The following is a 27,104-nucleotide window of genomic DNA, read 5'->3' on the forward strand; positions in this document are numbered from 1 at the left end:
AATCACAAACTAAGGTAGAAATCATGTAAAGATTAGGGACAGAAGAAAAAGAAAAAAATAAATGGTTTACTTCAGTATTTTTGACTTTTACTGTGGGTATTAATAGAAATATGGATTTTGAAAAGCAATTATTATTCTCATATGAAAGAATTAAGCTTTCTTTTCAATGGACTTCTCCACTCCATTAAACTATTTGTGTGTAGATTAAGTAATAGACAGGAAATGTAGCGATAAAGAAACAATGTAAAGTATCAGAAGCCATTTGTCCTCCAAGATGAAATTGAAAATTATTGCTGCATTATTACTCTAGGCCAGTGGGAAAATATGAATGATTTTACATCTGTAATTAAAAATATATATAGTAAAGCCATACTTAAAGATGTCATCACATAAACAAATAGTTATAAAACCTGATGATGATAACTCGATGATGATAAGATGAGCATAAAAACAATCTACATGTTAAAATAAAGTTTAATTTTCCACCAAAATTTACATTTGAAAAAGGATAACGATTGTCACTGAGAACACACCAGTGAGGAATTAAAAAATTAAACATTTCTGGTCTATAAAAATGTTAATACAATATTTGATTTAAAACAAAAGAATAATTGTGAAACTAGCAACTAACTTAAGAACCAGTATAACACTGATAGTAATAATAATTCTGAAGCTTACTATGTGCTCCACTTCAATACCATCTGCTACAATTTTTGTTCATCATTTCCTTGTGATTTGTTTTAACAAAATTATTTTATCACATATGGATAAATCTCTAAAATTGTATCATTCATTTTTGCCTGATTTTTGAACATTGCTAAAGTGGTTATTATACCATGCGTAGTCCTTTGTGACTTGCTTTTGTTTCTTAACCCTTGTTTCTAAGAATTCCCCATGGTGTTGAAGGTAGAAGTAGTTTCTTTATTTTATCTAATATACAATAATGAAAATATATAAACATATAAAATGTGGACATTAGATTATTCCCAGATTTATTTTTTCCCTTATTAAAGCAATATTGGACTTCCACTACTAGGCGTTGCAGAGTAGTTGGCACCACACTAGGCTTTGACTATAAACAATTAGAAAATTAAATTAAAGTAGGAACCATGGTCTCAGGAAAGATCTAGCTCAATTGGCATGACATAGTTCATAAAGAAAATGTTCTATATTCTGCTTCAATGAGTAGCATCTAGGGTTTTAAAAAGCCTATAAGTGCCCATCTAAGGTACTCCACTGGTCTCACCCCTTTGCGAGCAAGGGAGAATGAAGAAAACTAAAGATACAAGGGAAAGATTAGTCCAAAGGACTAATGGACCACAACTACCACGGCCTCCATCAGACTGAGGCCAGTACAACTAGATGGTGCCCAGTTACCACCACGGACTGCTCTAACAGGGATCATAATAGAGGGTCTGAGACAGAGCTGGAGAAAAAGGTAGAACAAAATTCTAACACCCAAAAACAGACCAGACTTACTGGCCTGATAGAGACTGGAGAAACCCCAAGAGTATGGCCCCCAGACACCCTTTTAGCTCAGTAGTGAAGTTGCTCCTGAGGTTCACCCTTCAGCCAAAGATTAGACAGGACCATAAAACAAAAAGAGACTAAAGGGACACACCATCCCAGGGCCAAGGACTAGAAGGCAGGAGGGCACAAGAAAGCTGGTAATAGGGAACCCAAGGTAGAAAAGGGAGAGTGTTGACATGTCATGGGGTTGTTAACCAATGACATAAAACAATATATATAAACCCACTGCCATAGAGTTGATTCCGACTCATAGCGACCCTATAGGACAGAGTGGAACTGCCCCATAGAGTTTCCAAGGAATGCCTGGCAGATTCGAACTGCCGACCTCTTGGTTAGCAGCCCTAGCACTTAACCACTACACCACCAAGGTTTCCAGGAAACAATATGTATACTGACTGGTTAATGTGAAGCTAATTTGTTCTGTAAACCTTCACCTAAAGTACAATGAAAAAAATAAATAAAATTGAGCAAAATATATGAGATGATTGATTTCATATATTGGATAACAGACAGTACAGGAGCATGACCCCTCAGAGAATGAAAACAAATAAGGGAAGTTGACCATTCCACAGTATTTTCCTGGAGGCATGTACCAGACCTTGACACATGGGGGGAATTCAAGATGAGCATCAAAGTTTCACTGAGTTGATAAGACAGAGAAGGGAGTTCAGGAAGGTTAAAGTGACTGAAATTCTGGGAGCAAAGTAAGCAGGAAGCAGGAAGATATACGGAGAAGAACATCCATGAATCTGCATTGGGGTCCCATTTAGTATAAGACAAAATAATAAGTTGCATATGAATAAGATGAAACTCCACAAATAAGGGCCAAGTACAACTATTGGAGAAGGAAAAAGCTTTGGGGAGCTAAAAAAAAAAAAAACTTTAGCTATACCACAGTATCGGGAGACATTCAACTTTCAGCAGCCAGAGTGTTGAAACCTTGTTGGAAACGTGGTATTCAGTAGAGATCCCAGAAAGACCAAGTCTTAAGGTTAAACCAGTTCTGAAATAAAGGCAACTCTGGATCCACCCTAACAAAGTTCACAAACAAATGTTAGAAGGATGAAGCTAAACCATAAGTACATGAACTGCATGCCATAAAACAAAACAAAATCCAGTGCATAGTAAGTGACAAAAACAAAATTCATTCACCTTAAAATGCCAGGCTTCAGTAAAAATTACTGGAAATGTGAAGAAAAAGAAGTAAAAAGCTATGTGGACTATAAACAGGCGAAAAATCAGTCAATAAAAACACACCAAATGTATTAGATACAATGGAATTGACAAAAAACGTAATTCTTATAAATGTGCTCAGTCATTTAAAGAAACACATCAAAATAATAAACAGATAAATGGGAACTGCAAAAAAATAGAACTTCTAAAATGAAAATGCATCGTGACTGAAATAAAAAAAAATTTACTGGATTGACTTAACAGCAGATTAGACACTTTAGAAGAAAAGATCAATGAACTTGGAGATAGAACAATAGAAGTTATATAAAATGTATATAAAGAAAGAGATAATAATTCTAAGATATTTATGGGACAAAAATAAGTTATCTAACTTACATAAAATTGGAGTCTCAGGAGGGACAAGCTGGGTAGAAAAAAATGTTTGAAGATTATGGCCCAAATGATAGACATTTTTGTAAAACATAAATCCATAGATCCCTGAAGTTCAATGAACCATATGCAGGATAAACACAAAGATAAACAAATCAAGACACATCATAATCTAACTGCTGAAAACCAATGACATAAGAAAAAAAAAAAACTTAAAGAAATAGTCAACCTAGAATTATTTATCTAGTGAAAATATCCTTGAAAACTTACGATGTTAGCAAAATTAAGATGTCAGGCAAAAAAAAAAAAAAAAAAAAACCAATAATAACTTGTTCCACAGAAATGTACTACAAAAAGTGATTAAAAAAAAAAAAGCTCTTTGGGCTGAAGAAAAAGTAATTCTATTTGGAAATTCCAGCCCACACAAAGGAATTGAGAGTACCAGAAGTGGTTTAAATACTGTATGTAAATATAAAATATATTTTCTTTTATTAATTTTTAAAAATCTCTAATTTCTACCTCTTTCTCTGAAGAAGTATAATAAGAATGTATTGGAGGGTTTATAAAGTATATAGAAATAATATGTACCATAAGAATACCACAAAGGAAGGAAGAGGAAAATGTAAGGATAATGTTGTTAGATATATATTACAAACTCTAGAATGATCATATACACACTCACATACACACAAAAGAACAAAAGGCTACAATGAGTAAGCCAATAGGGGACTCAAGTGAAATACTGATAATAATCAATAGAAAATGAGACAACGGAAGAGGACAAAAAAGAACAAAAACTGATGGAATAGGGAGAAAAACAATATTATTATGTTAGACTTAAAACCAACCACAGATAATTATATCAAATGTAAATTCACTAAACACACCAATTAAAAGGCAGGCATTGTCAAACGAGATTAAAAAGAAAGACCCTATGAATAACATATGCAAGGAGCCCATTTTAAATATAAAGATATAGCTAGGTTAAAAGCAAAATGATTGGAAAAAACCATGCCATGGAAACACTAATATAAGAAAGTTGTTGTGGCAACCTTAATATCAGACAAAGTACACTTCAGCACAAGGAAGGTTACCTAAGATTAAGATGGGCATTTTATAATAGTAAAAAGGCCAATTCATCAATAACACGTGCAATCCAGGATGTATATGCATCTAATAACAAAACTTAAAAATGCGTGGAGCAAAATCTGACAGTACTTAAAAGAGAAATTGACATATTCGTAATAACAGTTGGAGATTTTAACACCCTTTTGGGTAATTTATCAATTATAAGAAGAGAAGAACAGGAGGACAGAAAACCAGTAAAGTAATACTCTTCTCCTGTAATTTATTAATTTGAAGAACTAGAAGACAGAAAATCATTGAAGTACAGAAGAATTAAGTACAACTATTAACCAACTGTAAACCCCGGTGGCGTAGTGGTTAAGAGCTACGGCTGCTAACCAAAAGGTCGGTGGTTGGAATCCACCAGGCACTCCTTGGAAACTCTATAGGGGCAGTTCTACTCTGTCCTGTCGGGTAGCTATGAGTCAGTAATCGACTCAACGGCAGTGGGTTTATTAACCAACTTGACCTAACTGATATATAAACAACTCTATAATGAACAACAGAATAAACCTTCTGCACATGGATCAGTCATAAAGATAAACAGTATGTTGAGCCATATGACAGATCTCACTTCTAATAAAAGGATTGAAAATTTAGAAATTCTTTGATTATGACAAAATTAAATTATACATCAATAACAAAAGTGTTCCGAGAAAAATCACCAAATATTTGGAAATTCAAAACATGCATCTAAATAACCAAATTTTCAAAGCAGAAATCAAAAGGAAGTTATAAAATATTGCGAACTGAATAATAATAGACACTCAATATGCATGTGGTACAGTTAAAGTAGTACTTAGAGGTAAATTTATATCTTTAAAAAGAGAAAATTTGAAAATGATCTAAACTTCCACCTAAGCAACTAGAAAACCCATTGCTGTCGAGTCAATTCCAAATCATAGTGACCTTTTAGGACAGAGTAGAACTGCCCCATAGGGTTTTCAAGGAGCAGCTGGTAGGTTTGAACTGCTGACCTTTTGGTTAGCAGCCAAGCTCTTAACCACTGTGCCACCAGGGCTCAACATAAAGAAAACAAAAATCCTCACAACTGGACCAATGAGCAACATCATGATAAACGGAGAAAAGATTGAAGTTGTCAAGGATTTCATTTTATTTGGATCCACAATCAACAGCCATGGAAGCAGCAGTCAAGAAATCAAAAGTCACATTGCATTGGGCAAATCTGCTGCAAAGGACCTCAGTAAAGTGTTGAAGAGCAAATACGTCACCCTGAAGACTAAGGTGCGCCTGACCCAAGCCATGGTACTTTCAATCACATCATATGCATGTGAAAGCTGGACAATGAATAAGGAAGACTGAAGAAGAGTTGATGCCTTTGAATTGTGGTGTTGGCAAAGAATATTGAATATACCACGGACTGCCAAAAGAATGAACAAATCTGTCTTGGAAGAAGTGTGGCCAGAATGCTCCTTAGAGGCAAGGATGGCAAGACTGCATCTTACATATTTTGGACATGTTGTCAGGAGGGATCAGTCCCTGGAGAAGGACATCATGCTTGGCAGAGTATAGGGTCAGTGGAAAAGAGGAAGACCCTCAATGAGATGGATTGACACAGTGGCTGCAACAATGAGCTCAAGCACAGCAATGATTATAAGGATGGCTCAGGACACGGCAGTGTTTGGTTCTGTTGTGCACAGGGTCGCTATGAGTCAGAATCGACTTGAGGGCACCTAACAATAACAAGCAACTAGAAATGGAAAAGCAATTCAAACTCAAAGTTAGTAAAAGTAAAGAAAGATTAAGGAGCAAAAATTAAGGAAATTGAATGCAGACAGACAATAGAGAAGAAAACAGTGAAGCCCAAACCAGTTTTTAGAAAATACCAACAAAATTGGTAAACATAAACGCAGAGGAGATAAAACACAAATTACCAATATCAAGCATAAAAAAGGAAAAGTTACTACATTTCTGTTCTAAAACATTAAGAGAACAGGAAGGGAATTTTATGAACAACATTAGCAATGAATTTTATACCTAGATCAAATAAGCAAGTTCCTTCAAAGATAATTTCCATAATTGGCAAAAAATAAATCCCCGTCCCCACTGCCGTCGAGTCAATTTCCACTCATAGCGACCCTACAGGACAGAGTAGAACTGCCCCATAGAGTTTCCAAGGAGCACCTGGCAGATTTGAACTGCTGCTGACCCTTAGGTTAGCAGACATAGCACTTAACCACTATGCCACCAGGGTTTCCAAAAAAAAAAAAATAGAAAAATATAAATTGTTCCCATTACTATTAATGAGATTGAATTTGTAATCATTCACTGGAATATACCACACATTTTTAGGTCCAGATAGCTTTACTAATGAATTCTATCAAACATTTAAGGAAGAAATTACATAACATGACCATGTAGGGTTTATTTCAGGAATATAAAGTTGGCATAACTTTTAAAATTTAATTAATGTAATTATATTAATAAAATAAAAGGGAAAAATCTTATGTTCATCTTAGTAAATGTAGAAAAAGCATATGACAAAATTCAACATACATAATAAAACTCTCAGCAATGTAAGATTAGAGAGAAAACTTCTTAACCAGAAAGTGCATCTATGAAAATCAACATTCAACATATTTATAAATGGTAAAATACTTAAATATGCCCCCTCTTCTTTTTCTCTTCTCATCACTTCTGGTCAACATTTAAGGTAGGTCCTAGTCATTAACATAAAGCATGAAAAAGAAATAACATGTGTAGATGGGGGAAATGTACAATTGTTTCTGTTTGCATAGGACATAGATGAATATGTAGACTGTCTTAAGGAACCTACAAAAATAACTGATAAGATTAATATTTAGGTATAAATAGAACAAAATATGCATAGGACCTGAAAAATCACAAACTTTGCTGCGGGAAATCAATGAATATCTAGATGAATTAAGAGATACATGGATTACATGTTCATGGATTACAAGATTCACTAATGTTCAGATGTTAATTCTCCCCATAGTGATATATAGCTTCAATGAACTTGAATCAAAATATCATCAGGTTTTTATTTCTATAGAAATTAGCAAGCTACTTCTAAAATTTACATGGAAATTCAAAGAACCTATAATAGACAAAACAATTTGGTAGAAAATTAACAAATTTAGGAGGTTTACACATTGAAATATACTCAGCAATGAAAAAGATCGAACTATTGATACACACAACAACATGAATGAATCTCATAAATTGTATGTTGAACAAAAAAGCCAGATTTAAAAATAGTACATACTGTATGATTCAATTTATAAAAAATGCTAGAATAGGCAAAAGTAATTTTAAATTTAGGAAGGAAAATTTTTGATCACCTGGGACAGGGTGTGACTGGGACATGAGGAAGATTTTGGAATGAAGAAAATGTTCTGTATCTCAATTATCCCACTTAGGGTGGTGGTTCCATAGGTATATTCATTTGTTAAAAGTCTTTAAACTATGCACTTAAAATAGATCTATTTTATTACCTGCAAAGTGTATCTCAAAAATTTCTATTTTAAAATATTGCTGTAAAATCTTATACATTGCTCTTTGTGGACATGTGCTAGAGTTTCCTTAGGGACTGTAACTAATGTATCTTCAGATCATATAATATGTAATTGTTCTCCTGTATAAGATGATTCCAGTGGTTTTCCAAAGTAGTTGTACAATATACATCCCCACCACCAGTATTTAAGACTTCTTATAGACTGACACACTGCCTATAATTAATATTGCTAGGTTTCAAAGCACTTCATTTTGCCAATTTGTTAGGCATTGAATGGAATTCCATTATGGTCTAAATTTGAATTTCCCTGATTATTAATGAGGTTGAATGCTTTTTCGTGTTTCTTGATCATCTGTGTTTCCTATTTTGTCTCTTGCTCATTTTTATGAGTTGTTTTTCTTATGGATTTGTAAGAGTTCTTTTTATAATCTATTAGCCTTTGTCAGTTATTTGTGTGGGAAATAACTTCTCCCAGGTTGCAGCTTGCATTTCTAATTTCTTATTATGTCCTTTAATGAAAATAAATTCTTCATATTAATGCAATCAAATATATCAATAATTTTTAAGTACGGAAATGTTTTATATCCTATTTGAAAAATTAATCATTCCCTACAGCGAGGACATAAAAATGCTTTCTTAAAAATTTTTCCAAAAGAGTCAATACTGGCATCAGCATCTAGCCAGCAGATAAGGGAAAAGTGAAAATGGAGGAACAAGTGGAAGGTTTTTATAGGCCTAACCTGGTGTTTGGATCATCACTTCTGTTTGTATACTATTGGCCAGAACTCAGTCACATGCCCCTACTTAAGGGATGCTGGGAAATGAGGTCTGACTGTGTACCCAGGAAGAAATGGAAATGGATTTGGTGAACACCTAGCCAGTCTGCTCTGGTAACCAATTTGATTCTTCCCACATATTGAACACATTCACTCCCTCACCAAGGGAGATAAACCAAATCCCATCTGATCTCTGTATCCAGCTCAAAATCTAAGATTTTCAGATCTCTATCACATCCAGATATCGCTCACCCTGGCTCTGTAACGTATAAACTTAAAAGATAAGTTGTGTGTCCTCACATGATGGTGGAACAGGAATGGATTATCCACAAGGGAAAAAAAAAAAAAAATTCACTTGGAAAAGAGAAGAATGTGGGACCCAAACTAGCCACTGGTCCATCATATGAAATTCTCCTGTACAGGTCATTCATTGTGAAGCCCTTCTCCTCTGTGTGTGTGTTGGAGGATGGGGGGTCCTTGATTAGACACAGATTCCACTCTTTGGAAGAAATTGCCTTGTCTATCCTGGAGAATTAAAAAAAAAAAAAAAAAAAAAACTCCAGGGCACCTTGTCTCCATCCTTTGACATTTGCCTTTTTGTGTTTCTCCCTGCCAACAACCGAAATGAGTGTTGAGAATTTCCTCATTGGGCATTGTACAGTTTTTTTTAGCTAGATTTCTCTTGGTACATATTTGGTAGCCTAAAGTTTATTTAAGGCTAATTCAAACGTTGTTTTTATTTTTTGATTTTATATGGTCCTTGACTTAGTTGGTCATATGGTCATCTTCTAAATCTGATTGGCTTCTGATCTATTGGCTTGCAGTCAATTCCAAGTAACAGTAACTTCACTCAGAGTTATTTCGTAGAAGAATTCTCAAGCTCCTATGACCTTTCTCAATGTAATGGCAATTATCTTGAGACAATTAGGCATGGTTGGGAAGACCACAAGGTTCCACATTTTGCATTCTTTCTATTCTTTGTTAGTTCTGCTGACAACCCAGGCAGATTTTTTTTTTTTTCCTGAGTTCATCTCTTTCTTTTAAGACCTTGATGAATATAGCTAGTAACAGTTAACACACACTGTTAACATTGTATTTTCTAACTTGTTTTTCCCCTAGGCTCTATAAGCACTTGGACTATCTTCCCAGGTTATCAAAGATGAAAATTTTACCAAATGTTTTGCCACTGTGTAACATAGGTCTCCATCTTTTCATTTTCTACTGTCAGATCCACACCTCATTCCTCCAAATTGCTGTGTGAATTCCAAATATTTGTGCCTTGTTTTGGCAGTTAACCATTTCAATACACCCAATTTCTACATTTGTAAGGTATTACTAGCAGGTGTGACAAATAAACTCTAAAATTTCAGGATATGAAAGATATTTATTTCTTATTTACGTAATGTCCAAAAAGAAGATTACTGACTGGTATTGGTGAGGGAGTAGTTCAGCACTTGCCTTACACAGCCGTTTTGAGAGCTGATCTCTTCTATTTCAAGTCGTGACTTCCAGGGTTGCCCTGGGCATTAATATCTACCTGGACCACACAGGAAGAGAGAGATCAGAGGATTCATAGATTTTATGACATACTTCCACTACATTTCACTGCCAGAAATCAGACTTACAATCATACCTAATTACATAAGAAAAAAAGAAAAAACAAATATGGGTACCCACGAAAAAAAAAAAAGAAGAAGAAATTGATTTTGGGAAGTGCTGAGTTTCCCAGTCTCTACTGTATGCTCTATTTCTTGAAAAACTAAATTGCTTTAAATTTTTGAAAAAAAAATTATAAAATTTGATTTATAAAATTAACAAATCTATCTAAAAGTTAATTTTTAAACTTTTATCAAAAGAGGAGAGATTTTATTTCCTGATGAACAAGGAAGTTGCACAAAAATTGATCCTATGTGGAGCTACAAAGATCATTCACCAAATTCCAAAAAATATAAACTGTATAAGCCGCTGTAGGTATAAAAACATACGGCATGTGGTTACAGCTAATATCAAAGGAAGAGGTAGCTTATATGCTTTTGTTATTAACCATAAGTTAGTAAATATACAGATCATTTAGCTCAAAAAGGTAAAGTAAAGGTAGAGTACAATATAAATGAGCTGAATCAAGAAAGAGGAATAAGTAAATAAAACACAGAAATTTGTGGATTAAAAAACAAAGTAAATAAAATAAAGTGTTTATTTTAAAGACCAATAAAATAGACAAACATTTGACAAACTAATCATATAAACAGTCTTTATAGCTTACATTTATTGAGTACTCCCAATTTGCCAAGTAATTTATCTCACTTAATTCTCAAAACATCATTAGCATCATTTATGTATTTATTTCATAAAGATGTATCAAGTACTAGCTATGTATCACTCTGTGAACATATTGCTGAAAAAAAGAAATGAAGTCACTGCCCTTAAGATATTTGCATTCCAGCAAAATAAATGAATATCCCCATTTTACATATGGAGAAACAAAAACTCAGATCACATGAAATCTTTACATATGAATTGCATTTAAATCTAGCTTTCCTGCCGGCTCATTATGCTAACTAACACACAATGCTATCTCTGTGGGGGAAAAAAAATAGAGAAAACATATATTCATCCCATTAAAATTGTAAAGAAGATACAAACATTGTCATCATCATTGCTAACTTTTTTTTTTTTTTTTTTTTGCTTGCTTACTCTGTGCCAAAACCCAAAAACCAAACCCACTGCCGTTGAGTAGATTCCGACTCATAGTGACCCTACAGGACAGAGTAGAACTGCCCCATAGATTTTCCAAGGAGCGCCTGGAGGATTCGAACTGCTGACCTCTTGGGTAGCAGCCGTAGCACTTAACCCCTATGCCACCCAAATCATTTTAATCTTCACAATAATTCTCTGAGATAGGTAGTGTTATCACTATCATATTTCACACTTGAGGAAACTGAGGCAATGAGATGTTTAATGAGTTACAGTTACAGGGCTGCCTTTTACACTCCGGAAGTCTGGCTTTGGAGCCCACGCTGAAAGACCACGACATGATTAAATAATTTTTATAATTGTAAACAATCACTGTTTATTTTACGTTTTGCTAAAACACTGAAAATATGGATCAAATAGTTGATTTTTTTGAGGAACATGGATTACCAAAATTGATATAAACAGAAATTTAAACACCACATAATTAAAGAAAACATAGAAGTTGAAAACACTGTCAAATAATTACTGCCACTGATGATGTCCAATCCAGAGAGAGAGACTTATCAGTGTTCCAAGGAACACATAAATTCCCTACAATTAAACTGGTACATTATAGAAGGATATCAAGCTATCATCCATCACCATGATACTAAATCTGTCAAAGGTGTAAATAAACAAACCAACCAACTCATTAATAAATAAGCACACAAACAAACCAACAACTTAATAAGCTACAATCTCACTTTGAGTATAGATGCAAACATTCTAGTTAAAAAAAAATCATAAACCAATTTAGATATATACAAAGAGAACAATATGCTATGACCAAAAAAGGGTTATGTTAAATGCAAGGTTAAAAGTTTTTGAATTCTGACAATATGTACTTAAACAAACAAATGAAAATTGCCAACTCTGCAATCCAGCATTTTAATTCTCTGTTTTATTCTTAAGGAACAAATCTGAAGGTGTTAAAATATATGCAAGGGTGTTTATGATAGCATTGTTTAAAGTAGGAAACATTGCCAGGACTTCTATAAGCAAAAATTAGTGGAAACATATCCTATAATTAGTAATTATAATCCATGGCAAAATATTATAAGAGATGTGAGTAGTATAAGCAAAGCACTTTATTATTTAAAAGAAAAACTGCCAGCTGGATATGTAAATAAGGAAAAGACTTCCCTGAAGAGGAGCCGTTCAGGATGCATCTCAAAGGATTAGTAAGGTTTTTAACAGATACGTTTGGAAGAACAGAGAGATGTGTTTCTGGGTCAGAGGCTGTAGAAGGAAATAGTGAGATATCAAACTGAAAAAGTAGGCTGTGCCCAGAGCATAGAGTTCATTAAAAATACGTAGTAATAAATAAATAAGTAGAACAAAACTAAGTGATTTAAACAGATTCAAGTATGTCGGAACCAATTATACGACAAAAGCAGAATTTCAAGTGCTGTGGGAAAAGAATTTTATTGAATAATACTGAAATAAGTAGATTATTATTTATTATATAAGTTAGATTCCTTACTAACACCAAAAACATGAATATAGTCCAGATAGATTAAAGAAACACTTCAAAATAATTTTAAAATAATACTGTAAGAATTATGGCATAAAATATTGGCATGAATCTGACTTCGGAGACAATTTTCTAAATAAGCAAGAAATCCAGAAGTATAATTGGAGCTATAGACATGTTTGTTTCTCACAAAAAAAAAGTTTATAAATTGTATCACAGATGCCATCACAATACACTAGAAAGGAATATTTCTGAGAAACAAAGTGGTAATGGCCCTAATGTATTTAAAAAAAAGTCTAAGAAATTAAGTTTTAAAGATGTAAACCAAAAAGAAAAATAGCATAAGCAGACAATTCTCTCAAAAGCAGATGCATAGGGCCAATAAGATTATGAAAAGATATTCAACCTTCTTAAAGTTGAGGGAAATACTCATTAAAATAGCAACAAAATACCATTTTTTACCTGTCAATACTGACAAATAGTAAACAGATTGCTTACACACAATGCTAGCAAGGATCTGGGAAAACAGTCTCATACATTACTGATAAGTGTGGGAACTGCTATTATTGAAAAACAATCTGGCAGTACTTATTAAAATGAAAAATGTACATGCTCTTTGACCCATCAATCTCACTTTTGTGAACATCTGATGCAGAAAATAAAAGCAATAGTATATGATATATGTGCAAGGCTGTTTATGGAAGTTTTTTTTTTTTTTTTAAGTGGTCAAAAAAAGAAAAAGAAAAAAACCAAAACTGGCACTAAGCTGAATGTCTAATTACAGAGAGTTAAATTCTGGTATATCCACATCCACACAATAGAATAATACTCAGCTATTACCCAGAATAAGTCAGGCGACTATGTAATGGATTTAATCTTTTAATAATAAATAGCAAGTACACAAGATTTACATTTATAAAAAAATAAAAATAACTCATTATATGCGTATGTGTATAGAGACAAGGTGGAAAATTACATACAAACTCTGTTGCAGAAAGAAGAGATTTGCAGGGGTGGGAACAGAAATGTTTCTTTGTTTATTTAAATCACTACTCTTGTTTGACTTGTTGCAGTAAGCACATATTTCTTTCATAGTTTCTCCTAATTACTTTTGTCATTTAAAAATTCTAAGTTTTTGAAAATAAAGTATAATGTATTAAATCGTACAAGGTATTCTCTCTGAATTGCTTTCCTGAAATATGAAAGAAAAGGAAATTATCCCCTTGTCATCTAACTACTTAGCAGACAATCCACACGGAAAGTGAAGTATATCAACCAGCACATGGTCTTTAATTGTGATTGCATTTTATGGCACTCAGCCTATTAAGTGCTTAAATTACCAGATAACAGAATCTATATTCCTAATGGCAGGAAGTGTATTAACAGTATGTTTGCTCCCTATTGCAGCCCCGTTCCGACAATCACATGGATGAAGGTTAACGGTTATATTCCGAGTAAAGCGCGTCTGCGGAAATCTCAGGCGATGCTGGAAATACCCAACGTGCAGCTGGACGACGCAGGCACGTACGAGTGCAGAGCCGAAAACTCACGCGGCAAAAACTCCTTTCGTGGACAATTACAAGTATACAGTAAGTGTTCTCGGCAGAGCATGGTGCTGTAGTCCCGAGAGTCAAACTAAAAATGTAAATAAATTTAAACTAAATATTGTTTGTTTGTTAGATACATAAAATCCAAGTAATAATTTATGAACATGCCGTTTTGAATTCTAAAGCCTCATGTAAAATTATGCCACAGAGAAATGCTTGAAATTAAAAATGAATGGGAATTATCAGAGTCTTGTACAGCACAGAGTGTTTATATCCTTAAAAATGGAATATTTTCCTGCTGTCAAATGTATCCTCTGAAAAGTTAAAAATCTCGGAACATTTTGAACTTATTCAAGCCTTTAGCCCAAATCAGGGATATACAAGCTATTGCTCACAGGACCAAATCCTGCTCAGCTGTTTCTGTAAATAAAATTTTGTTGGAATACAGTCACACCCTTTCATCTATATATTGTCTGTATGGGCTTTTGTGGGGCAACTGTGGAATTGAATAGTTGAGAAAGAGACCAACTGGCTCACAAAGCCTAAAACATTTACCGTCTGGCAGTTTACAGAAAAAGTTTCCTAACCCCTAACCTAAATTAATATGTCCATTTAACACATAGCCTCTATGGCCTGCAAGGGTTTATATTGTCCCCAAAATGCCCAAGAGCCAACCACGTTGTGTTTGAGAATTGGGAGAATTTGGTTTAAAAACATCTACAGTCTTTACTTCTAAGGATCACAAATTGTATCCATTTTTCCTACTTGCTTTTATAATATTCGCAATCCATAGTGGGTAGGTAATAGTATTCTCATCTCCCAAATGAGAACACTAAAAAAGAGAAGAATACAATAAGCCAGAACATTCATGTAAGCAAATACAGATGCTGATTCTGCCAAGTAAATATGACTATTGCTATATCTCGTGATCTGTTCTCCTAAAAAGTATAATATCCTTTATAAGGATGCTTAAAGAGTATAAAGAGTATTTTGAAATGCTAATATCTGAATTTGGAAACCCTGGTGGCGTATGGTTAAGTGCTACAGCTGTGAACCAAAGGGTCGGCAGTTCGAATCTACCAGGCACTCCTTGGAAACTCTATGGAGCAGTTCTACTCTGTCCTATAGGGTCACCATAAGTCGGAATCAACTCGACAGCACTGGGTTTGGGTTTTTTTTGTTGTTGTTGTTTTAATATCTGAATTCAACCTTTTTTTCTTTATTTCTTGTAACTCCTTTAGGAATCCAGCATTCCAACCAAATTTGCTATGCTATACACATTTTATTCATTCATTCGTTTATTCATTTAATGTTTATTAAGTGCCTATTGGAAACCCTGGTGGTGTAGCGGTTAAGAGTTTGGCTGTTGATCAAAAGGTCAAAAGTTCGGCAGTTCAAATCCACCAGGTGCCCCTTGGAAATCCTGTGGGGGCAGTTCTACCCTGTCCTATAGGCTCTAGATTCTAGCAACAGAGCTTTGAAAGAGCTCATGTTCCACTGAATTAGGTAAAAAGCAAACTGGACGTTAGAGCTGAGCATGCTCTGTTCTTTGATGAAGGCATATGCAAAGGATTATGTGAGTATGGTGTTTACTGCATTCTTCTCCTGTGAGTCAAGAAAGCTTTTAGAGAGGATCTGTACCTTAAAGGCTAAACAAGGGAAAGCACCCTGAAAGAAAGGGACAAAGAGTCATTTAAATTTTTTTTTTTTATGATGGTAGCACTAGCACATATTTGGTTAATTTTAAGCCATTGATGTTGTATTAGAATGAAATTGACGAAGAAAACCAGTCACAATTCCTTAAAGCAAATCATTAAGCAGGCTTTCTAACCATAAGCAAAAAACCCATTGCCATCAAGTTGATTCTGACTCAAACAACCCTGTAGGCCAGAGTGGAATGGCTCCATAGGGTTTCCAAAGTTGTTAATCTTTACAGAAGCAGACTGCCACATCTTTCTCCTGTGGAGCAGCTGTTGGATTCAAACCACCAACCTTTTGGTTCACAGCCGAGCACTTAACTACTGTGCCACCATGGCTCCTTTTTCTAACCATAAAAAAACCAATCAAACCGATTGCCATTGAATCATTTCCAACTCATATTGATCCTATAGGACAGAGCAGAACTGCTCCTTAGGGTTTCCAATGCTGTAATTTTTATGGAAGCAGACCGCCACATCTTTCTGTCTTTCTAAACATAACCCGTTGTTGTGGAGATGATTTTGATTCATAGCGACCCTATAGAACAGAGTAGAACTGCGCCATCAAGTTTCCAAGGAGCACCTGGTGGATTTGAACTGCCTACCTTTTGGTCAGCAGCTGTAGCACTTAACCACTACGCCACCAGGGTTTCCTTCGTAAACATAGGGGAAATAAATGATGTTTCTGTTCCCTGATGGAAAAATAATTAACATTCAAATACATTATGTCAGTTTGTCCTCACAATAATGGTGTGAAGTATTACTAATTCTTCCTTACAGATTAAACTCTGATAATGAAGAACAAGAGCTCAACCAGAACTTTGTTACTCAAAACCACACACACACACACACACACAAAGCAAGAAGCGCCTGTTACTCTTAGCGTTATAAGGGAAAGTCCCAAATCTCTCTGTGTCATCAAGAATGTCCCACACCTAAATGAGAATTAAATTTTACAGCTTGGAGTCAGATGCTGTTGCAAGGCCTCCCAGCCAACCCCATTACTTGATTCATAGGCAATGATGATTATTGCCAGGAGAGTAAGTTTAAAAAAACCCTGCTTTCATTCAATATCACTGGTGTCTCCTCTGGTGGGAGGGTGTGCTAGTAAGAAACAATCTGTGGGTTTTCTTTGTTGTGCACAATTAGATATACATTGTGAGCCAGGCGGGCAAAGAGAAAAACAGAAAAAGTGATCTTGATTGTTGCCCAAAAAAAGAAACTGGGCCAATTATCTACTTGGCATGTATTTCTGCCAATTTAGGGAAGATATCTTGGACGCATGTGACATCTCACTGTAGCAGGCTCCGTCAAGTGCCATACATCTTGGTTTGCCCTAAATAGATGTCAGCTGCCCTGCAGCAGTTATGAACAGTGCTCTATTTTATTTACAGAAGTATCTCAGTTATTACATGTTCACCCTAATATTGTGCCTTGAAAAAACATTTTTGTTTGATTAGAGATTTTTCTCTTTGTCAAACTATCTAACACTTCCACTTGACTGGCAGGAGTTATAGAATGGCATGATGCATGCTTCCACGGTTTATGTTTAGAATCATCCCTTAGCAGAATCCCCCACGTGTCTGTCAGTTTGTCATACTGTGGGGGCTTGTGTGTTGCTGTGATACTGGAAGCTATGCCACTAGTATTCAGATACCAACAGGGTCATCCGCAGCAGACAGGTTTCAGCTGAGCTTCCAAACTAAGACAGACTAGAGTGAAGGACCCAGCAGTCTACTTCTGAAAAGCATTAGCCAGTGAAAACCTTACGAATAGCAGCAGAACATTGTCTGATATAGTGCTGGAAGATAAGCACCTCAGGTTGGAAGGCACTCAAAAGACGACTGGGCAAGAGCTGCCTCCTCAAAGTAGAGTCGACCTTAATGACGTGGGTGGAGTCAAGCTTTTTGGACTTTCACTTGCTGATATGGCATGACTCAAAATGAGAAGAAACAGCTGCAAAGATCCATTAATAATCAGAATGTGGAGTGTACAAAGTATGAATCTGAGAAAATTGGAAATCATCAAAAATGAAATGCAATGCAGAAACATCAATATCCTAGGCATTAGTGAGCTGAAATGGACTGGTACTAGCCATTTTGAATTGAACAATCATATGGTCTACTATACCTGCTGGGAATGTCAACTTGAAGAGGAATGGCATTGCAATCATCATTGAAAAGAACATTTCAAGATCCATCCTGAAGTACAACACCGTCAGTGATATGATAATATCCATGTCTACAAGGAAGAGCAGTTAATATGACTTTTCTCCAAATTTACGTGCCAATCACTAAGGCCAAAGATGAAGAAATTGAAGGTTTTTATGAATGTCTACAGTCTGAAATTGATCAAATATGTAATCAGAATGCATTAATAATTACTGCTGATTGGAAGGCAAAAGCAGGAAACAAGAGGGATCTGTTGCTGGAAAATATGGCCTTAGTGATAGAAATGATGCTGGAGCTCACATGATAGAATTTTTGCAAGACCAACAACTTCTTCATTGCAAATACCTTTTCTCAAAAACGTAAATAGTGACTATACGTAGCCAAATGGAATACACAGGACTCTGATTGACTACATCTGTGCAAAGAGATGATGAAGAAGCTCAATATAATCAGTCAGAACAAGGCTCCAGGGCCAACTGCAGAACAGACCATCAATTGCTCATATCCAAGTTCAAGCTGAAGCTGAAGAAAATGAGAGCAAGTCCATGAAAGCTAAAATGAGGCCTTGAATATATCCACCTGAATTTAGAGACCACCTCAAGAATAGATTTGACACATTGCACACTAATGACCCGCAAGTTGTGGAATGACATTAAGCACATCATACATGAAGAAGGCCAGGGGCCATCTGCGGAACAGACCATCAATTATTCATATGCAAGGTCAAGCTGAAACTGAAGAAAATTAGAACAAGTAGATGCGAGCCAAAGTACGACCTTGAGTATATCCCACCTCAATTTAGAGACCATCTCAAGAATAAATTTGATGCTTTGAACACTAATGACTAGAGACCAGACGAGTTGTGGAATGACATCAAAGACATCGTACATGAAGAAAGCAAGAGGTTATTAATAAGACAGGAAAGAAAGAAAAGACCACAATGGATATCAGAAGAGACTTTGAAACTTGCTCTTGAATGTCGAGTAGCTAAAGTGAAAGGAAGAAATGATGAAGTAGAGTTGCTGAACAGAAGATTTCAGAGGGTGGCTCAAGAAGACAAAGTCAAGTATTATTATGATATGTATAAAGGCCTGGAGAGAGAAAACCAAAAGGGAGGAACATGCTTGGCATTTCTCAAGCTGAAAGAACTGAAAAAAAAACATTCAAGCCTCGAGCTTTTATGGGGAAAATATGAAATGATGCAAGAAGCATCAAAAGAAAAGAAAATGGAAGGAATACACAGAGTCACTATACCGAAAACAATTGGTGGACATTCAGCCATTTCAGGTGGTAGGGTATGATCAGGAATCAATGTGCCGAAGGAAGAGGTCCAAGCTGCACTGAAGGCATTGCCGAAAAACAGGGCTCCAGGAATTGACACAATACCAACTGAGATGTTTCGATAAATGGATGCAGCACTGGCAACGCTCGCTTTTCTATGCCAAGAAATTTGGAGGACTGCTACCTGGCCAACTGACTGGAAGAGAACCATATTTCTCCCTATTCCCAAGAAGGGCTATCCAACCAAATGTGGAAATTATAGAACAATATCATTAATATCACACACAAGTAAAATTTTGCTGAAGATCATTCAAAAGGAGCTGCAGCAGTATATCGACAGGGGACTGCCAGAAATTCAAGCCAGATTCAGAAGAGAATGCAGAACCAGAGATATCATAGTTGATGTCAGATGGATCCTGGCTGAAAGCAGAAAATACCAGAAAGAGGTTTACCTGTGTTTTATTGACTATGCAAAGGCATTCGACTATGTGGATCATAACAAATTATGGATCACACTGAGAAGAATGGGAATTTCAGAGCACTTAATTGTACTTGTGAAGAACCTGTACGTGGATCAAGAGGCAGTCTTTCGAACAGAACAAGGGAATACAGTGTGGCTTAAAGTCAAGAAAGGTACCTGTCGGGGTTGTATCCTTTCACTATGCCTTATTCAATCTGTATGCTGAGCAAACAATCTGAGTACTATATGAAGGAGAACAGGGCATCAGGATTAGAGGAAGACACATTAACAACCTGTGATATGCAGACGACACAGCCTTCCTCACTGAAAGTGAGGAGGACTTGAAGCACTTACTGATGAAGATCAAAGACCACAGCTTTCAGTATGGATTACACCTCCACATTAAGAAAACCAAAATCCTCACAACTGAATCAATAAGCAACATGATAACGGAGAAAAGATTGAAGTGGTCAAGGATTTCATTTTACTTGGATCCACTATTAATACCCATGGAAGCAGCAGTCAAGAAATCAAAAGATGCATTGCATTGGGCAAATCTGCTGCAAAAGACCTCTTTAAAGTGTCAAAAGCAAACATGTCACCTTGAATACTAAGGTGCCCCCGACCCAAGCCATGGTATTTTCAATCACATCATATGCATTAGAAAGCTGGACAATGAATAAGGAAGACCGAAGAATTAATGCCGTTGAAATGTGGTGTTGGCGAAGAATATTGAATAGACCAACAAGTGTTTTTTTTTTTTTTTACAAAACTGAGCACTGAAGTAGGTGATAGGCATAAATTGAAGCCACATTTCTTATTGTTTGTGACTCAGCATCTGTATTGTAAACATGGTACACCAGAATGAAGCAATATTAATTTTAAATACAGAAAAGTTAAAGTGATTCACACATCTAAATTAACATAAACCTGTAGGTTTGAAAGATTATACTCATAAAAATGAAAAAGAAATACTTGTAGCAAAAAAAGAAAACACAAAGTTTTGGAAATACTTTGACCCTTAGAGTAAAATGAGTACTTATTGTAGTGAACCTGTCTTTTGTTTATAATATAGTTTCATAGGTGAAATAATTTCTTTGATTATTTCTGTCCCCTTTAGTATCTGATGATTCTTAAAAAAGATCTGGTTTTAACTAGTTAATCAGATTTTAAGTCCTTATATTTTCCATGTAAGTTGAATATTGCTTGTTAAGTTTCTAAAATAAAAAGAAGAGAAATAATAAGAGAACAAAAGGAAGAAAAACAGAAGGAAAGATGAAAGGAAAGGAGGAAAAGATCAAATATCAAACATCTTTAAGCAGTTTTATATTATAAGGAGCTCTCACAATGGGTTTTAGTGGATTTTCACAATGGGAGGCATTATGTGTACAGAAAAAATTATTATGTAAATATGTATAATCTATAATTTTTAACTACATGTCATGTGCCCAACCAACTAGTATTTTGTCATACTATGGAGTAAGGTCATTGTCACTATGATCTCTGACTAGTGTACATTTACTATTGAGATTAGAGATATATCAGTATTAAAACATATCCAAAGTGCTTAGAATAAAGTTATACAAACATAGACTAAATATTCAATAAGGAGTACAGTTTTATTTTCAGGTTAGTGCAGTATTATAGACTTCCTTATTTTTTTTTTTTAACTTCTAGACTACATCTTCAGAAAAGTTAATGACTTCCTATATCTACAGTTTGATTGTAAGTTTTTCAAGTCACACACTATGCTTTTTTTTTTTTTTCTGTTTCCTATTTCTTTTTAGAACAAAAATGATGTTAAACGCACAGTGGTTAATTTTTGTTAAAACTCTACTGCTATTATAAATATTAATGGCTTAGTTATCCACATTATTCTACAGTGTACTTTAAAAAGAATGGATGAAAATCAGAAGAAACTGAAGAACTGATGAAGGAAACTATCATATTTTTATACAAGCAATGCATGTCTTCTGCATTTGTTTGTCAACTGCATCTTCCCTCCATGATGTATTTTCATAAATGTGCTACGCAAAAAAAAAAAAAAAAAAAAACTAGCATAGCACCCTTACAAAAATACCTTGTTGGTGGGAAGGGTGCAGCTGGCAAATATAGAAGGTACATATTATTTCTGTAAGAATACAGTAAGTATTGTCAAGAGCTTACATTCTAGACACTACCTTACCAATAGATATTCTACGTACATTAACTCTCAATAACCCTTAGGTATTAGAATTCCCACTTGACAGATGAGGAAATTAAGGCCTAGAAAGGTTGAGAAGCTTATAAGGTCCCATTGATAATAAGCAGTAGAACCAGAATCCAGTTTAAAACTGGAAGTGATGCCACGGTTCAATCTCCTTCTTCCCCATCTGTGCTCCTGCCTAACTATAGTCTAAACAAAGGGGAGCCATGGTGTTTCAGTGGTTAAGTGCTGACCAAAAGGTCGGCAGTTCAAATCCACCAAGTGCTCTTTGGAAACTCTATGGGGCAGTTCTACTCTGTCCTATAGGGTCACTATGAGTCAGAATTGACTCAATGGCAGTGGGGTTTTTTTTGGTGACTATAGTTTGCTCTCTCTCAGCAAGATATTGAGAACCCAATCTAAGGTAATGAGAATGGCATGGAGAGTGGTTATTTGCTATTTATCATACTTTTTTTTTTAATGCTAGACAAAACTGTGGAAATATGAAAATCCTGCTATAGTTCTCATTCTCTATTTTTCTTTTCTTTGCAATTTTGTTTAGCTACATTAGGCATGATTTATAAAGATGTTTTAGTTATTAAAATATGTTAACGATTTATTGTAGAAAATGACATAAAATCTAGATCCCTGATGAATAATTTTCTAAATAAAGAAAAATTTTAAATTGTATTATTTTGGAGAAATTTTCTCACCTTGAATTTTACTGTTATTATGAAAATAGTGCCGTATGTATGTATGTGTTTGTATAATGATAGAAAATAAAGATCACGCTAATGCGTGGGCAATGGATCGAGTAAGGTGAGTGAAGTAACCAATATTTATTATATTCAATCATCATAGTACCCAAAAACCAAACCCACTACTGTCAAGTTGATTCCAACTCATAGCAATCTCACAGGGTTTCCAAGGCTGTAAATCTCTATGGAAGCACGCTGCCACATCTTTCTTCTGCAGAGCTGCTTGCTGGTGGTTTCGAACCACCAACCTTTCAGTTAGTAGTCAATCACTTTAACCACTGCACCGCCAAGGCTCCTTAATTATCATAGTAGCCCATTAAAATAGGAAGTACTACTTCAGCTTGGAGATGAGATCCACTAAGATTAAATAACTTACTCCTGATCACGTATTAGAACAAAAGCATGGTAGCACTGGGATTCAAAACCACATACACCTCCATGTTTATCCTCTTTTAAGTATACCATGTTTTCTCTCACTGGCCCACAGGTGAGAGTTATAATACTGAAGATAATCTATGTGAATAAAATATGTCGATTCCTTAATACTTAAGAATACGTGAACAAGGAAGGAGGCCAATAACACTTAACATTTATCAGTAGGGAGCTACAGAATATAGATAATAAGCAAGAGTTTTCTTTATGCACATCTGCTTAGTGTTTTGAAAAATGTAACCCAGAGACCGAACTGAAGCTTAAATGTATTACACTAGTAGTTGTCAATATTCAGTGCTTCAGGTGATATTTTTAACAGCTTCTCAGTTTGAAGTGCAATATGTCTCCTCAGTTTCCCACACCCTAAAATAGGTGACCTGACAAAAGCTAGATAAATGAAGCTATTCAGTTTGTTTGAATGTGGTCCACCATGGGATTTTCTTTTTCAGATGGATCACTGATTCCCCACAATCCAGGCTACATCTTGTTGTATGTTAACTCCACTTTATTATTATTCAGAAGCCAAAGCCATTGTCATCTAATGCCCTGAAACCCTCTGTCAAAGAAAGCTTTTAAATGTAAACTTTTGTGCTTCTCATTTTATATTACCAATAATTTTCTTGTTGTTCTAAGCCATTTACAAATACCTTATTGTCTTTTATGTATCATGACCTAAGATAAACATTTTCAGACCATAATCCAGTTTTCCATTTTTAAATTTTTATAAATTCTACCATTGTTCTTTTGCATAATTCTTTTTAATTCATATAGTACAGACCTAGTGGATTATAAAATATCTTGCAATGTAAAAACAAAATCTGTTGTGAAATTCGAGCTGACCTTGTATTGCATGTAACTAACAAATTCTTCAAGTATAACATGAAGTATGACAATGTGTATATCCAAATAGCATCAATGTTAATTAACGCTTATTCAATTACAACATTAACATGTATTTCTCTAGTATGGAGCTCAGCTCCATTATAGCATGATCCGCAACCCACATTCCATTTATGATTTTTCATGCGTGTGTGTTACTGTGTTTGTGTGCGTGTGTGTGTGTTTGGATTTGTTTAAAAACGTCTACATTAAATCAGTTAGTGAGCAGGTTGTATATACTAACTGTATATGGCATCTAGAGAAATAGCCGAGCAATACCTCCAATTTATATTGTGTTTTAATTTTTTTATACTATTGTTTTTTTATTGATTATATGCATATACATACATATATGTAGATATAGATGTAAATATGGATTTTATATATACAGAATAACTATGCACAAAGGTTCATAAACCAAGGACAGTCGTGGATCAAAAGAGCAAGATATGAAATCATACTTATCTTTCATCAGTCAAGACTTGATAAATTGATAGCTATTTTTAAAATTCTAGGGACAGTGTAATAAAAAAAAAGTGCAATAGGCCATTTTTATTTGTGGAATTGTTGGTAGAGTGAATCTGGATAATATTTTAATTGCATGTCTGTCTCACCCACTAAATTTTGAACTGACAGCAAAGAGGCATTGTGACATATTGATGTATTTCCAGCACTAAATGTTATATGCATAGTGATGTCCAATAAACATTTGAAGAAGAAAAGAAAGCAACAATTAATTAATTTTGTTCCATTGATCACTTGTTTGATTGCTATAACAAATTCATCTTGTAGTCATAACTCTAAGTTAGGTCATTTTATAGAATAATACAAAATATGTTTGTAAAAATATTACATTTCTTTTTTTTTCCAGATGACACTATTTTTGTATTTTAATAGGTCTGTCTTTCCTAGCTTTTCATTTTAGTAACTTTTTAAGATCTATTTTCAATTCATGTTTAACTCTCATAAACTGCATATGCCAGTGTCATTCATAGTATATTAAGAGATGAATCAATAAATATAACCAACCAAGGTTTATAAGCGACTACTATATACAGTTCAGTGTTGTGTCTAAAAAATATATGTATATCATGTCAACTGTGGTTCCAATGATATTTCTATCTAGCTGAGGTGTCAAACCATAGCCAAGTAATATAAAAAAAAAAAAAACAACTTTTTAAAAAAAAAAAAAAAAAGTAATATAAGATACCAAAAAAAAAAACCAAACCCAGTGCCGTCGAGTCAATTCTGACTCATAGCGAATATAAGATAGCAATGGTAAATGGGTAAAACACTAGCATAAAATTATTTTCCAAGTAAATAAAACCTGTAGGGTTTCAGAGAGTACAGATGATTGCCATTTGAAGTTGGGATTAATGTAATTTATATAATTTAGACTAAATCTTGAATTATGGTTAGAACTAAAAGAGATAGAGAAGTAAAATATCCCATGTGAAGTGAATAACTTGAACAAAGTACAGGGTGTGCTTGGGAGATAGCAAACCCATCTTCTTGGAGTACAGGGACCATATATAGTAAGAAGTAGTCCATAAAAGTAGGGTATGAAAGTTTATAGAAAGTACAAATGTAAAAGTAGAGCTTATTACTGTTTTTGTGTCTTACCATTCCTATCAGTATTTGTAGCATATGCCATGTAATTACAAACAGACAGATTTCACAAGTCAGACACAAAAGTCAGGGTCAATATTTGAAACTCACCAGGTTAAGATTTTTGAGGTATAGCTTTTAGGCTTAGACGTTCAATCACTGGATGTATTCAAACATCTAGAAACCCTGGCTATGTCCAGGTAGAGCTCCTTAAAGACTAGACTATATTGGCTAGAAGACCAATAAACAATTAAAAAACAAAACTCCCATTTAGAGAGAAGTGGAAGTTAAAATATGTTAAGAATGAAGCAATTGCTACCAATTCATCTTTGACTGTACCGGAGTGGGATGGTAGTAGTGCGGGTGCTCTGGAATTAGAGATACCTGGATTTGAAAATGGTTTCTAACCCTTAGTTAACTTCATGACCTTGGGTAAATTTACTTAACCCTTTTGAGCCAACTTTTCCTGATCCATAAGCTGGAATCCATTTGTTGTAAGGATCAATGTTATAGAGATCAAGAATTTAGCACGGTGTCTAGAACACTGTAGGCACTTAATAAATGGGCTTCTTCTCTTTTGCCCTTTCTCCTCATTTCTAAACTGGCTTTGGTTTTGGACATCTGTTGTCCCTTTAGACCCATTATTTTGACATTCATATGTAGTTTCTTTCAAGAAATATTATCTCCTGCTTCACTCTATCCTTCTCCTTGACATTCACTTTAGGCCTACCTCAGTATAAACTCCTCCTTCAGTGTAGGACTAAGGTGTGTGTCTGTATCCTTAACAGCATCTAGGACTGAGCAAGGACAAAATAATATGAGGTGAATGAACATATGGAGAAACGAATGATCAAGTCCTAATGAGCACAGATAAAATATTATATAATCTTGTACCAAAAAAAAATTGGTAGAAACAATCAATTCAGTTTAATAATTTTTTTCAAATGTATTGCTTCATTTTTTTAAACAAAATACATTAAGACAAATAGTCATTTGTATTCACTATTTTTATTTTTAAAAATCAGTCAATAGAGGAAAAACTTTAACTTATATCTTATCAATTTCATGCATTTACAACATTATCTCTTTTTTGATATAGGAATTTTTTTATTTAACTCATAATTTTGAAAGCTTTTTAAAAAATACTTCATTTTTGAAGAGTATTAGTAAATTAAGAAATATATCTTATACCAAGTAAAACTTGAATTCACGAATTTCTTTTCAATTAAAAAAAAAAGCAGAGAAGTTACTGAGCAAACGGACCGGTTGTATTACTTCTACGTGTGCTAAATCTGCCCTGATAATTTTGAAAATGCAATACCTCTGCCTAAGTGCCTGAGTTCCCACTACACAAGTTCCTGTGCCTCAGGGAGAATCAAACCACTTGCT

General features: G+C 34.6%; 1 protein-coding gene across 1 annotated transcript in view; it reads left to right on the forward strand.

Moving 5' to 3' along the window:
* Positions 1-27,104, forward strand: part of CNTN5 (contactin 5) — a 577,721-nt gene that overhangs the window by 255,194 nt on the left and 295,423 nt on the right. The window contains exon 7 of the mRNA XM_064289547.1: positions 14,105-14,286. Coding sequence (XP_064145617.1) covers positions 14,105-14,286 — 182 coding nt within the window. The remainder of the gene's footprint in view (positions 1-14,104; positions 14,287-27,104) is intronic.

Source organism: Loxodonta africana, chromosome 7 (genome assembly GCF_030014295.1).
Source record: "Loxodonta africana isolate mLoxAfr1 chromosome 7, mLoxAfr1.hap2, whole genome shotgun sequence".
NCBI lineage: Eukaryota > Metazoa > Chordata > Mammalia > Proboscidea > Elephantidae > Loxodonta > Loxodonta africana.